This window comes from Balaenoptera acutorostrata, chromosome 15 (assembly GCF_949987535.1).
Source record: "Balaenoptera acutorostrata chromosome 15, mBalAcu1.1, whole genome shotgun sequence".
In the NCBI taxonomy this organism is placed as follows: Eukaryota; Metazoa; Chordata; class Mammalia; order Artiodactyla; family Balaenopteridae; genus Balaenoptera; species Balaenoptera acutorostrata.
The window spans coordinates 61,282,723-61,297,520 of NC_080078.1; the positions used below are offsets into that span (position 1 = coordinate 61,282,723).

At 39.1% G+C, this 14,798-nt stretch overlaps 1 protein-coding gene across 1 annotated transcript in view; it reads right to left on the bottom strand.

Moving 5' to 3' along the window:
* The window catches only part of RAD21L1 (RAD21 cohesin complex component like 1), a 28,235-nt gene extending 17,870 nt beyond the window's left edge, over positions 1–10,365 (bottom strand). The window contains exons 1-5 of the mRNA XM_057529465.1: positions 10,257–10,365; positions 8,281–8,456; positions 6,967–7,096; positions 5,325–5,418; positions 3,520–3,626 (exon numbers count right to left, since the gene is read on the bottom strand). Of these exons, the coding sequence (XP_057385448.1) occupies positions 3,520–3,626; positions 5,325–5,418; positions 6,967–7,096; positions 8,281–8,424 (475 nt within the window). The 5' untranslated portion in view covers positions 8,425–8,456; positions 10,257–10,365. The remainder of the gene's footprint in view (positions 1–3,519; positions 3,627–5,324; positions 5,419–6,966; positions 7,097–8,280; positions 8,457–10,256) is intronic.
* Between the last annotated feature and the right edge of the window lie 4,433 nt (positions 10,366–14,798).

Below are 14,798 nucleotides of genomic sequence, written 5' to 3' on the forward strand. Positions count from 1 at the left end.
ACCATATGATATCACTTATATGTGGAACCTAAATTATGGCACAAATGAACCTATCTACAAAGCAGAAACAGACTCAGAGACATAGAGATCAGACTTGTGGTTGTCAAGGGGGAGCGGAGGAGGGAGACGGATGGACTGGAAATTTGGGGTTGGGAGATAAACAACAAGGTCCTACTGGATAGCACAGGAAACTATATCCAATCTCCTGGGATAAACCATAATGGAAAAGAATATTAAAAAAAGAATGTATATATGTGTAAAACTGAGTCACTTTGCTGTACAGTAGAGATCAGCACAACATGGTAAATTAACTATACTTAAATTAAAAAAAGAGAAAAGAAAAAAAATTATTTGAATTATTCAAGTCATTCTGCTAATCAGTGGAGACTGGATTTCTAGTCTAACGCTTTTTCCAATACAATAAGCAAAAATTGCAAAAAAATGTCAGGATAGAGTTTTTAGTGGTGGTACAGTTTAATACTTCCCAGAAGGTTATTATTGACAGTGGAGTGATTTCTTCTACCTTAGGTGGGTCATATCCCACTTGATCGAGTATTATTTCATATTATTTCATGGACAGTTGCTTGAGTTGTTTGTCCATAAGGAGGGATTGGAAAATAAGGAGTATGTCTGCCTTCTAAGTAATGGAAAGGTAGGTAAAATATTAAAGAATGGGCTTATAACATTTGTTCAATAAATATTTATTGAATGACTAGGTATTAGGCAATATGCTAGGGGTTGGATACAGCAGTAAAAAAGATAAAACCTGGTCAGCTAACATAAACTGAGTGGTTACTATGTGCATTGTATTATGTAGTAGAGGATACTATTATAATCCTCATTGTACAGACAAGGAAACATCCACAGAAAGGTTTCGTAACTTGCACACAGTCACACCCTAATAAATGATAGAGTCAGGATCTGAAGGCAGCAAAGATAGTCTTAGTAACGGTGTTAGAATTCTGGCAAAATGGAGACTAATGAGAGAAGACTCCTAAGACACTGACAGCAGCAGATAAAATGAACTCCCTGCTTCAAACTGACCTGCTTCCAGACTGGCTGTCAGTACATGCATATTCTTTCCCTTCCTTGGGTTTGAATCTTTGGGCCCAGAAGTCTGAAACCCCAGAGGTCAGAGTCTAGAAGTCTGAAATCCCAGAGGTCAGAGGTTGGTCCTCTCCTTCCTCTAGCAACCCACGTCACTGCTAGTCAGTAAAGAAATTCATGAAGTATCGCTCACTGGAAATTTTTCTACAGGCCTACATCTTCTAGAAAGAAAGAGCTAAAAAAGGCAACCTTCATTGTATTGGACTAAAGATTTGCTCAATAGAAAAGATTAACTTCTTCAAAAGAACTAAAAATATTGTTCACATCTTCCAGGTACACCTTGATAGCTTCCAAAAGAAAAATCAGTCTTGGTCAATAAGATAATAACATTTATGAACAGACAGTATATGCTGATCACTGAACATCATGAGAATCTGAGAGTACACCAAAAAATTAAAGAAATAATCTTTGCTTTCACTCTTATACTATAATCCAGAATAGGATGGATTAACATTAAATATTTCTTAGAGGACATTAGGTTTGAACTAGTTTTTGAAGGAGAGAAAATCCCTTATTGGTAGAGAGTACTAAAGGAGAGAATAAGGGAAATAACTGTGATGTTGCTAGTAGTATCCCGATTTTACATATAGGGCAGTAAGGCTCAGAGAAGCTAGGTGATCTGCCCAATATCACACAGCAAATCAACAGAGGAAGCCCAGATTCAAACCCAGGTCTGTCAGTCTACTCAGGACATGTTCTTCCCACCTTCTTGAATTGTAGTAGACAGAACTGAGAACAACTAAATTGTATTGGTTGACTGGTAAGACATTTGCTTGACTAGAGCAAAAAGTCTATATTAAGGTAAAACAAAGTTAATAAAGATGGTGATAAATTGGTAGAGGGCCTTGAGGAGAGGCAGGAGTATCTATCAGGAAGTTATAGGGACCCAAGGCACTTAAGAAGAGAAATGTGATGTGGAAAAAAAATGGAATTTAAGGATAATTCCTCTTGCAGAGCTGTATAAAATGTGGGGCCTGGAAGAAACTGTGTAGGAGGGTATACAGCACTTCAGCACTTGAGTACTGGTGAACTAAATATATATATATATTTAGTACTGGTGGCTAGGGAAACAGAAAGAATACCTAAGAGACATTTCCAATTTTTTTTTTTAATTAGCACTGGTATGAAGCTTATAGAAAACATAGTTAAGAGTGATCCTAAAGTTTCAGGGCTGAAGAAGAGCAGTAGCATTTACAGGGAAATGTGTAAAGAGTATCTTGGGCAGTAGGAAATATGATTAACTTTTTACCAATGTGTTACATTTCAAGGTTTGGGGTAACAGCCAGTAAGGGATGCGTGCTACTCAAAGTAGGGTCTGTGGACGGTGTTGGTCCACAACAGAGTAAATACACAAATTAGAGGTAAATGTTTACAAAGTTTTAATATAACGTTGCAGAGTAATTTTATACATGTTGGATCTAATAACAAAAACTTGAGGCTTACATGTTGATTTTTAAGTAAGTTTTTAAATTTTTCTAGTAATTAATTTTTATTATATTCTACAAAAGTATCATTCCATGACAGATAGGAAATTGACAAAAATTATAAAACTGGTCCTTCACCACAGATCATTTGAGAAACACAGCTATAGATCATAGAGTTATGGAAGGAGAGTCAGGATGAGAAGTGGAGGTTACGAGGTAGCTCAAGCATTACTGATGCTTGATCACCCTCCTCCACCTAAGACAAATTTAGGCCAGCCTTCTCCTATGCTCACTGCTTTGGGCACTATAAGAAAGTCAAAGATGAATGTGACACAGATCTTACCCTCATGGAGTTTTCAGAACAATACAGACCAATACAATAAATATCATGATACAAATCAGAGAGTGGTAAACGCCATAAAAAAGAACAAATATTATATAGTTAAATTACACCATATAGCTTTAATTCTAAAATACATTCAACAATTTGTTTCCCAATCAATGTGTATTTAGTGTGTATTTTCTCCTCACTCCCAAGCTATTTTAAAATCTGTTATTGATATCATATTTAGAGGAAATATATTTTGAAGGCTCTGTATGCAGCACATGTGTAAAACCTTGTGTATATGTTAACTACAGCAACTGTTTATTTATATGTCTCTCTCCCAGCCTGAAGCTCCTTGAGAGCAGGAAGTACTTCTTTAAACTTTGTATTGCCCATGCCTGTGATAGCACCTGACATATAGTAGATATTCAATAAACGGTTGTACACTGAGAAGGGAAGCATAGGCTAAGCCTGAGTCTTGGCATTGACACCTATAGTAGAAAAAGGCAGGAATAAACTTATTGGGGGGTTACATTTATACATCAAAAAATTCATTCTAAAGATATTTCTACTGGCATAGAAATAGCTTTGGCATTGTTTTAATACAAAAATGCAAATATAATTGATTATGACTTGTAATTTTAATTTCTCAAATATTCTCACCAAAGCTCCCAGCGTGGAAAAGTAGATCATTGTCATAATCTTCTCTAAGTGTGATTTCTTCTGGTTTGCTTTGGTTCTGAGTAAAGTGTTCTGAAACATCAATAGCACTATGGAGAAATATAAGATTGAGGAAAACATGTGAACAGAACACAATGATTTTGCATTATACTGCAAAACAAACAAACACCCTTAAACAGAAAACATGTTTTATTATAAAAACAAAGGAGAATTTTATTTTCTCAATAGTATTCCTTACAAACACTAGTTCATCATACATATGATATAATGAACTATGATCTCCAGATTGTCAAATCCAATGGGCAATTCTCAGCCCTTATCTTACTTACCATACCCAACAGCATTTGAAATTGATGTTCACTCCCTTCCTCATGGAACACATTCTCCTCTTGGCCTCTGCAATACTACTGTCTCTTGATTTTCTTCCTACCTCACTGGCTGTTCCTTTTCCATCTCCTTTATTAGTTCTTCCTCATCTCCCAGATTATTAACTATTAGGAATGACCCAACATTCAGTCCTCAGACCTCTCTCTCTCTCAAATCTACACTCATTCCCTCAGGGATTTCTTATGACTCATGGTTGAAGTTCCATGTACATACTCACAACTCTCAAATTTATATATCCCGTCAAACATCTTTCCTGAGTTTCAGACCCAGATATTCAACTACCTACCTACTCCCCTTGGATGTGTAACAGGCATCTCAAAACCTATATCCAAAACCGAATTTACTTCCTTTACCTTGCCCTCTTTAAACTTGCCATGCTCTGGTTATCCTAATCTCATTAAACTGGTAACTTCATTCTCATGCCAAAAATCATATAGTCAACCTTCACTTCTCTCTTTCTCTTCAAACTATATCCAATCCTTAGCAAATTCTGTCAGCTCTGCCTTCAAAATATATCCATAATTTGACTGCTACCACCTTGATAAAATGAAGACTGAGAACTGATCACAGAGATCTCTTGTCTGGACTTCTTACTGCAATAATCTTCTCACAGGGTCTCTGCTTCCTTCCTTTCCCCCTTATAGTATGTAGCCAGAGGAAGCATGTTGAAGTCAAGTCAGATCCAGTCACTTTCCTATTCAAAACCCTCCTGTGCTCCCTATCTGAGTAAAAGAAAAGTCCTCATTATAGCCTATGACACCCTCCATCATCTGCACCCCAGCTACTTCTCTGACCTCATCTCCTACCACTGGGCCCTTCATTTACTCCACTCCAGTCTCACCTGCCTCCTTGCTGTTCTTTGAATAGGTCCAACATGCTCTGCCTTAGAGCCTTTCCATTTGCTTTACATGGAACATTCTTCCCCACATTACTGAATGATTTGTTCCTTCATTTCCTTTAGATTTCTGTTTGGACCTGATTAGAAAAGCCTTTCCTGATCTCTCTATTATTTTATTTTCTATTTCTCTTCATAATGCTGATCATCTCCTAGCATTCTATATATTTACTTGTTTGTTTATTACCTGTCTCCCCCAACTGAAATATAAGATTCATGCGGCCAGGAGCTATCTCCTCAGTGCCTAGAACAGTGCTTGGCATATGGCAGGCACCCAACAAATATTGAATGAATGATTATACCGTCAATATTGCAAACTATATTCAGCAAATATAATGATGAATTTTTAGTCTTGTACTTCGAAATTTCACACTAAATTTAAGTCTTTGTCAACTGCATGTGTACTTCAGTTGTTAACTATGTTCCAGCTGCATTCATGAAATCTGAAAATGTAAAACAACAAAATATCAGGAAAATCAAATTGAAGGAAAATAAAATAATTTACTTCACATTTTGGGGATCAAAATCATGAAATTCTTCTGGCAATGTGATCGCATTGTAAGCTGCTTCGAGATTCTCTTTTGGAAGGTCAACCAGTCCTGAAAAGGATAAAATACCACATTCAATAAGCCATGATGCTGTATAAAATAAACTTCCAACTAGATCTCTACTTTCTCTCACTGGACTAACTGCTTAGTCTCCTAACTGGTTTCCCTGTATCCACTCCTGCTCCTCTTCAGTCTCTTCTCTACAAACAGCCAGAGTGATATTTTAAACATGAAATTAGATCAGATCACCCCCATACGTAAAATGACTCAGGGACTTCCCTAGTGCACTTAAATAAAATCCAAATTTCTAATCAGGGCCCTGAATCCCTACAAAACCTGCAGGCATCATCTAACAACACCTTCCCGTACTCACTCTACTCCAACCATACTGGTCTTTTTGCTCTCTGAATGAGTCAAGCACTTTACCACCTCAAGACCTTTGCTCTTGCAGCTCCCTCTGCCCAGAATGCTATTCCCTCTTGGACTTCTTACATGGCTGGATACTTCTCATTCTTCAAGTCTGAGCTTAAATTCTATCCTCTCAGAAAGGCTTTTCCCAATTAGCCTAACTAAAATACACTACTCTCTTATTTTCTGTAGTAGTACTCTTTTTATATTCCTTCATAGCACAATCTATAATTATTATAATAATTTTTTTTAAAAACCTTTTTCATTATCTGATTTTCTCACCAGGCTCAAAGGGACCTTATTTGTCTTGTTTGTCCTTGTATCCCAGAGCCTAACATAGTGTTTCACACAAAGTATGAGATCAATAAATATTTATGGAATATATAAGTGAAATAATGAACAAATTTATTTCATTGAACCATATTTGATATAATTATAAATCTACTAAGAGATTCTACAGATATTTTAAATAAAGAAAATAAACCCTTGTCAATCCTGATTCACCCATATTAATTGAGGGAACAGTATGTGCAAGGCACTGAGACAAGTACTATAAGAGATTCAGAAAATAAGTATGACAAAGATGTTGCCTTCAAGGAGCTTGCAGACTAGTGTGAGAGGCAAGGTCTGTACCTAGATAAACATAATACAAGGTGGAAAATGACTAAAGTCTTAAAACTAAAATTAAAACAATAAAAATTTGAAAGTTTTCTATTTATGACACGTAAACCTCTAGCACTTTGGAATGCCTAGAGATTTTCTATAATATTTCATAAATAGCATGCTATGGTACTTAGAGACAATTATTGATATCTAGGTTTTGTCAATCACACTATTTCTAATTTATCTCATAAAGGCAAAAACAGATATGGCAAACCAAGTGATCCATTAAAACTGAATAACAGTGTTTCTTACACAAGTGTGGTAGCATTAAGTATATTTCTTGTGTAAATATACAGGAACATTCCAAGTTTTTGAAAGCATAACCTCTTCCTGCAAACACAGGAAAAGAGCAAGGAAAATAATATAATTTGTTCTTAACCATGGAAACTTAGATTCAGTCAGAAGGAAGTTTACATTCACCATACTCACGCTGGAATTACAGAGTGCTGCCAATTAAAAGAGCCCACCCAAAATAAAAATGCAAAAGGGAACAAAGACGAGTGAGACAAATCAATATTGCATGTATACCTGGGCGAAATGTCATCTTCATTTTAAGCAATGCTTCACTGCAATCTGCCAAAAGATATTTTGCCTTCCTATTATAGATTCGAACAACTCCCAAAAGAAGGTGTCCTGAAGTTCGAAGTGCAATTTTCACCTTTCAAAAAATTTTTAAAGTATTAGAATATTAAAAATTAGATTCATAAACTCTGTTCTTTGAAAATTATAAAATAATAAGAATTTCTTCTCTTTAAAAAGCAGACATTTTGTATTCTTATTTAAGGTGAATCACTTAACTTTTACCTCACCTTGTAAAATGATTTTTTACTCAGTGAAGATAATCTAATGTGGCATTTAAGTGAAGTATGCTATTATTGGTTTTATGGGAAGTATATAACCTTTGCAGTCGGGCAGACTTGGGGTCAAGCCTTGGCTCAGTTGCTGAGGCTGAGTCATTTAACCTTCCTGAACTTCAATTTATTAATAATGGCTACAATTTATTATATACTTATTTTGTGCCAGGCATTGTCCTAAGAGCTTTTCATACACTAATTTATTTAATTTTGACAACAACCTCTATTTACAGAAGAAAAAACTGAGACTCAGACATGATAAGCAGCATGCCCAAAGTAACAAAACTATTAAGTGATAGAGGAGGAATTAAATTTAAATTTGACCAGCTCAGAAGTTCATGCTCTTAATTACCACACTTCACTGAGGCTAAAAGAAGCCTATCTCATAGGGTTATTGTAAAGATTAAGTAAACTAATGAACATACATAAAGTCTAGCCCAGTGCCTGACACATGGTAAATTTTCAATTATAATTCATCCTTCTATCAAGAAGAAAACTACTTAACCTATAAAAATATTAAAATGATATTTTAATGCAAATTCTAATAGCTTGTTATAGTGTTTTATAATGAACATAGTACCTTGCTTATGAAGTGATTTCATATATATTTTGATTTATACTCAATCCTCCTTTCTTTCTTCTCTCCCTATTCATTCACCCATTATTTTTCTAAGAAATACTCATTTGGTACCTACTATGTATACAGTATTTTGTTAGGGAATAAGAAACAATCACAAAATATGTATAAAACATGGCCTTTATCCTTCAGGATCCAATCAATTTATGATAAACATATAAAAGAGTTAACTACCAACAGAAATCAATTACGTTTATGTCCAGACAATAAATGCTATAGGAAATAAAAAAGAGAAGACCATTTAAGAGTAAAGCTTCCTTGGAAATATATTTCATGATATAATGTATTTTAATTCCTTTCCTCTCCATAAGTCATAGCAAATACATACTATAATTTTAATGAATAACATACCTTAGGTGAAAGAATTTTTTCAATGGTTATTTCTAGATTACATTCAAATACATGGGCCTTTGTGAGTTTCTTCTCCCAGTGAGCTGCAAGCCAGATTTTGGCCAATGGCCCTCGCTTACTCATAAGCACATGTGTGTAGAACATGGTGCCTGTATTCCTTAGTAGTGTTTAATGAACTAGAGAGAACATTAAAAGACATTTAAATTTTGATACAAAAATCTTTCAGTGCTATTTTACAGCAAGCAAAACCATTTTTCATTAATTTTATAAAATAGATTATCTTCTAATTCAATGCATTATTCAATTCAAATTATTTTCTTATAAAAAGAAACTTTTATTTAAAATACAAAACTATATTGGGCTTCCCTGGTGGCGCAGTGGTTAAGAATCCGCCTGCCAATGCAGGGGACACAGGTTCAATCCCTGGTCTGGGAAGATGCCGCGGAGCAACTAAGCCCGTGCGCCACAACTACTGAGGCTGCGCTCTAGAGCTTGTGAGCCACAACTGCTGAGCCCGTGTGCCACAACTACTGAAGTCCACGCGCCTAGAGCCTGTGCTCCGCAACGAGAAGCCACCACAATGAGAAGCCCACGCACCGCAACGAAACGAAGAGTAGCCCCCGCTCGCCGCAACTAGAGAATGCCCACACGCAGCAACGAAGACCCAACACAGACAAAAAATAAATTAATTTTAAAAAAAAGAGAAAAGAAACTATAGGAAAAGAATCAGAGGAAGGGAAGAAAAAAAAGAATCAAATTTAATGTTTTGAAATAAGAATGGTAAAAAACCTTCACTTAAAGACAAAATAATTATGCACATTTCCACAAATTGTACTATTCTCAATAACATCATAAGGCTCCAGTATTAGGCAAAGGGATGTCATAACGCTTTGGCTGACTTCTAGAGAAGAATCAAGTCATTATTTACATATAAGTAATCTTAAACTGCCACTAGAGAAGCATTTTTTAACTTCTTTCCTACTTAAAGTTCTGATAAAAGAGAAAACTGAACCAAAGCGAATACAAAAACAAAATCAGCCACGGAATTAAAAACTTAGATGAACTTTGATCAATGCCCATTTCCACCCCAAGAATCAAATTATTGGGCCCAAAATAAAGGTTATGCAATCTACCGAACCACATTCCTCAATGGGAACAGCTAGAGATTTTAATGTGTATGGCCTATGCCTGCCTTGGCTCCACTTTCTTCCTTTCTCCTCTGTGTGTTGGGTATTTTGGAATAAATTCCAATTTGTCTTTTTCAATTGCTCCCAGGTGTATGATTACTAGTAAACTTTAAGAAAAAAACAGCCCTGCGATTTAGTATTCCTGAGACGTTGATTTTCCTGAGCACTCTGATTTTCCTGAGACGTTGATTTTCCTACCTCACCCCACAAAAAAATCCCCCACAGAAGCCCCATTGTCCTGTGAGTTATTTCTAGGTTGAATTGACTTCATGCAAAGTAAAGCTAAGGATAGTACATGGAACTGGGAGCCAGGGATGAGGCTTAATTCGTGGAAAAGGGTCCCAGTGAGGAGAGTGAGGGCGGTGGGCGAAGGGGAGCAGAGGGCGGGAGGAAGGGGCAGAAAGCGGACCCTGGAGGTGGGGGGGCGTCGAGGGGGAGAGAGCCACAGAGGGCGCTCCTTCCAGGGAGAGAGAATGGGGGAGGGGCGAGGAATGGAAGGTGCTGGGGTCGGGGAGCGGGGCAGGGATGTGAGGAGAAGACGGCGAGAGCCAAGGGCTCGGACGCCTAGAGCTCCCTCCACACACGACTCCTCAGAGTTGAAGGCCGGGTACTCAGAGAGGGACCCCGAGGCTGAGGAGTGACCCCAAGCGCTCGTTTCCTCCCCTCAGGCGGGGTCCCTCAGGGCTCGTGCCGGTGAAGAGCCCGGCGGGGCACGTGTGGGGATGAGGGTGGCCGCGGCCCCCGTGATCCAGCCCGCCTCCAGCCCCCGGGTCCCGCCCGTCGCCCTACTTCCAGCGCCGGGTCTGAAGCGAGGCGCGCCCGAACAGGGGCTGGAGGAAGAGTCGCCAGATCCGCGCGTTGGATCTCAGGCGCTCCGCTCCCTGAGCTGCTGGGCTCCTGGGAGTGAGCGGCCGGGTGACGGGCGGGGCGGGGCGGGGCGGGGCGGGGCAGTGGACCGGGGCGGGGCGAGGGGAGGGGCATATGGGGATGGCACGGGGCTATAGGCGGAGCAGTGGGCAGGGAACAGGGCAGGCCTAGGGCGGGGCTAAGGGTGGGCGGGACTAAGGGTCGGCGGCATGGGTGGGTGGGGCAAAGGGCGGGGCAGGGGCCAGGGACCCGGACGGGGGCGGGGATGGGGGACACTGAGAGCAGTTTCCCGTGTGGTGCTTGCTCGAGGAGCTTACCTGTTCAGCGACCCGGTCACTAGTCACTGCAAAACAATTATGAGGGGTGGTAATGTCTGACCCCTCTGCTTGGCCTCTGAACATCACCAGGTGATGTCTCATCTTTTGCACTTAGAGCGAGGAGGTCCCTGGAGAAGTTATTAAATCTCTTTAACCTTAGTTTTTCTCATCTGTAAAATGGAAATGATGATAATAAAAGTACCTGTGCCATAGGGTATTGTAAGAGATGAGTGAGATGAAGCATGTAAAGAGCCTAGCAATAATAAATGCTCAATAAATATTAGCTATCATTATTGTTGTTGTTAAAAAGATCATTCACGTTGACCAGCACTTCAGGGACAGCAAACATTTTCCTGCCTGGAATATCACAGCTTTCAATAGCTAAAGCCAACTGCTACAACATAAGAAAAAATCATACAAGAGCATATGGATCAAAGGCTGGTTTCCTCCCTTGAACTTCATAGTAAATACTGATAAATCTTGGAATAACAATGGCATCCAATATACAGGTTATTGATAAGGTCCCAGGCTCCTTGCTGATGGGTTGTCTTATTTACTCTTCAAACAACCTCACAAGGTAGTTAGTAATTTCCCTCCTTTTGAGATGAGGAAATGGCCTGGAGGGAGAAGCCACCTGTCCAGGGTCACATAGTTGGGGATGATAGAGACAGAATTCAGCTCGGGTTTAGCTCCCCTTTTCCCACCTCAGGGCACGGTGTCACAGTGACCACTCAGGCAGACATCTGGGAGATGCCCTTGATGCCAACCTCACGTCTACCTTAATATCACTCCATAAGCAAGCCCATCACTCCACCTTCAAATAGGACTTTATCCGCTTCTCACTGCCTCTACCCTCTCCACCCTGGTCTAAGCTACTTCCCTCCTGGAAAAGCTCCAACAGCTTTCTCAGCAATCTCCCTCATGTCACTTGCCTTCCTTGAGCCCATTGTCCGCACTGAGGCCAGAAGGGTCTCCCCCTTTAAAGCCCTTTAAGTCCTCCTGTTGCTCTTAGAATAAAAACAAACTCCCTCCTAACAATTACAGGGTCCTGCATAGTCTCCCCCTTACTTATTATTCTAGCTTCATGTCCTATGGGTGGGTTTATCCTGACCACAATGAATCTTCAGTTTCAGGGCCCTTGCTTGCATGGGCCCCTCCAAGGCCCTGGGAGAAACATAGCAGTGTGTTCACCTGGGTGTGTGTTTTTGTAAACATTGCAGAAGTAAGATATTTAACTGTAATCCTTTAAGATGGATGTCTTTCAGCTCTCCCTTTATCATACTGTATTGTGGCGATGGAGTACCTGAAGGATGCAGCTAAGGCACAGTTGAGTTAGGTGTACATTAATTTAGGTTCAGAGGTGTTATGGATTGAATGTTTGTGTCCCCCCAAATTCGTATGTTGAAATCCTAATCCCCAATGTGATGGTATTGGGAGATGCGGCCTTTGGGAGGTAATTAGGTCATGAAGGCTCCACCCTGATGGGTTAATAATATGGGATTAGTGCCCTTATAAAGGAGACCTTTCAACCCTTCTGCCTTGTGAAGACACAGCGAGAAGATAGCTGTCTGTGAACTAGAAAGCATGTTCTCACCGGACACCAAATCTGCTGGCAACTTGATCTTGGACTTCCCAGCCTCCAGAACTGTGAGAAACAAATGTTTGTTGTTTAGCCACCCAGTCTATGGTGGTTTGTTATAGCGGCCTGAACAGACGAGGACAAGAAGGATCAATTTATACGGTTCACAGCCCCTTTCATCTTTAGTTGTGTCATTGCCGTCCGTCTCAGTGCAGGAATGGCTTCCAGGAATACCCCTATTGTCCACTGTGCTGACTCACCCTGCACCGTGACAGGAAGGTGCAGGGCCGCATGTTGTATGAGTGCCCAGCATCAGTGCAAAATGGGTGGAAAACAAGATTTGGAACATACGGTGCCAGAGCTAGTCTACAGAAAATTCTTCTGATCATCAGATGTATTAAACTATATGCAGAGGATTTGGTTCCCCGCAAAGCCTGGTTAAAAGCAGAAGTATATTTGGCAGTGCAGCCTATACAATTATAAATGCACTGCACGGTTTTTCTTCCTTTCTAATAGGAATTGCACAAACTAGAAGATATCAAAGTCCTATGTTTGTAGGGATATGGCGAACTGTAAACAGCGAGTATGTCCATGAGGGAATTTGAGTGTTGTATGAGCTCATTGTGTTGGGTCATGCCTTACTTAGCATTTCTGCCCTAGCAATGTCTTACAGATGAAATGGCCTGTAGATGGTAACAAAAGTAGTATAGTAGGCCCTCCATATCCACAGGTTCTGCATCCGTGGTTTCAACCAACCTCAGCAAAAATATTTGAAAAAAAATTCCAGAAATTTCCAGAAAGCGAAACTTAAATTTGCCACACAGTGACAACTATTTACATAGCATTTACACTGTATTAGGTATTATAAGTAATCTAGAGATGATTTAAAGTATGGGGGGGGGGGGTGTGAGTAAGTTATATGCAAATACTATGTCATTTTATATAAGGGACTTGAGCATCCGTGGATTTTGGTATCTGTGGGAGAATAATTGCCCCACAGATACCAAAGGGCAATGGTAATTCATTAAGAGGAATAGATACATTTCAAATCAAAGAATACACTTGTAGATTGTTGTGATAATCTAATTAATTAAAAGGAGTGAATTATATAAATACATTTGGGGAAAGATTCAAATATCTCACTTATTTGACATGAAATACTGATATGGATGAAGATAATGAAGAATTCATATTATGCCACCACATGGTGATGCTGACAATAAAATTAGTTAATGTGCTGTCAACCCCAAAAGTATTTAAGCTTATCACTATATAAAGAGACTTATAGCTCATGTATGAAAGAAATTTAGAGGTTTTCTCAGATTTGACAATAATCCTAAGAATTTACATGGCATTAAGCTTTACAACTTAAAGAAAATTGTTTAAACTATCCACCAAAAAAGTTAATCAATCTTGTAAACACTAAATTATCATCTTCATATTTTTATAAAAAGACAACAAAATCATTGTCTTATGAGTATATGGTCAAAGAATATAGAGCAAAAAATGTAGAGAAAAAATTATTATAGAACCATATCATGGCGGCTAATTAATAAAATATTATGCTATGTTTCCAGATTTTATGATTTTATGATTGTCAGCTTTTAACATTTTATAATTTGTTGTTATTTCTTCTGTCATTCTAGAAACAATTCCCCTTCCTAACCTAGTTCTGTATTTATGACTTTATTCTTTTTCTTTAAGAAAAGAATACTCTACGTTTTATAAGCTTCAGGCCCCATAAAACCTGGCCCTGTCCCTGCCCAACCCTGTGCTCTTGCTCCCTGTGCTCTAGCCATATTGGATCCCCTCTATGCCCATTGCTTAGAAAATTGCCTGGCACACAGTGGTACCAGAAAACTATTTGTAGATGAATGAATGAATGAATGAATGACTCAGAAGTCAGAATGCTAGAATGTTAACTCCAGGGAAACATGAATTTTGTCTGTTTTATTTGTTCTTACATTCCCACATCCAGAACAGTGCCTTGCATACAGCAGGTGCACAATAAGTATTTTTCTAAATGAATCCAGACCTGTTTTATTGCAGATAATGCTTCTTTTCATTGCCTCCAGTTATTCCATTTACAAAGTACTTTCCCAAGATCTCTCCATAACTCTCAGAGATGTCATTTTCATTTTAGAGTTAAAGTTCAGAAAAGGAGAAGTGACTTGCCCCAGGTCATTCAGTCAGTGGCAGAGCTGAACTTCAAACCTAGATCTCCAGGGCCAGAAAGCCTCAATGTCCACAGCACTCCCAATAACCTGTCCCACAGTAGGAAAGCAGACAATGAAGAAGCCACTCCCACAACGCAGAGCAGGCCGGTTCCCAGAAGAGTTACTCTGCCTGGACACCAGGTGGCGCCATCCACCGAGTAATTACCCTAGTCTTTGATAACAACTTGATAAGGTCAAAAAAGTTTATCAGAAACCAAAGTTTGAACCCCCAATTTCATTTGCTTTCAACTGCCCTGCTTTTCCTTCATTGACCACTTGCTCTTTGGGTCTCAGTTTCCTTTCTGTCAAATGGGAGTATTAACAGTTACTTCCTAACCAGGCGATATGTTAT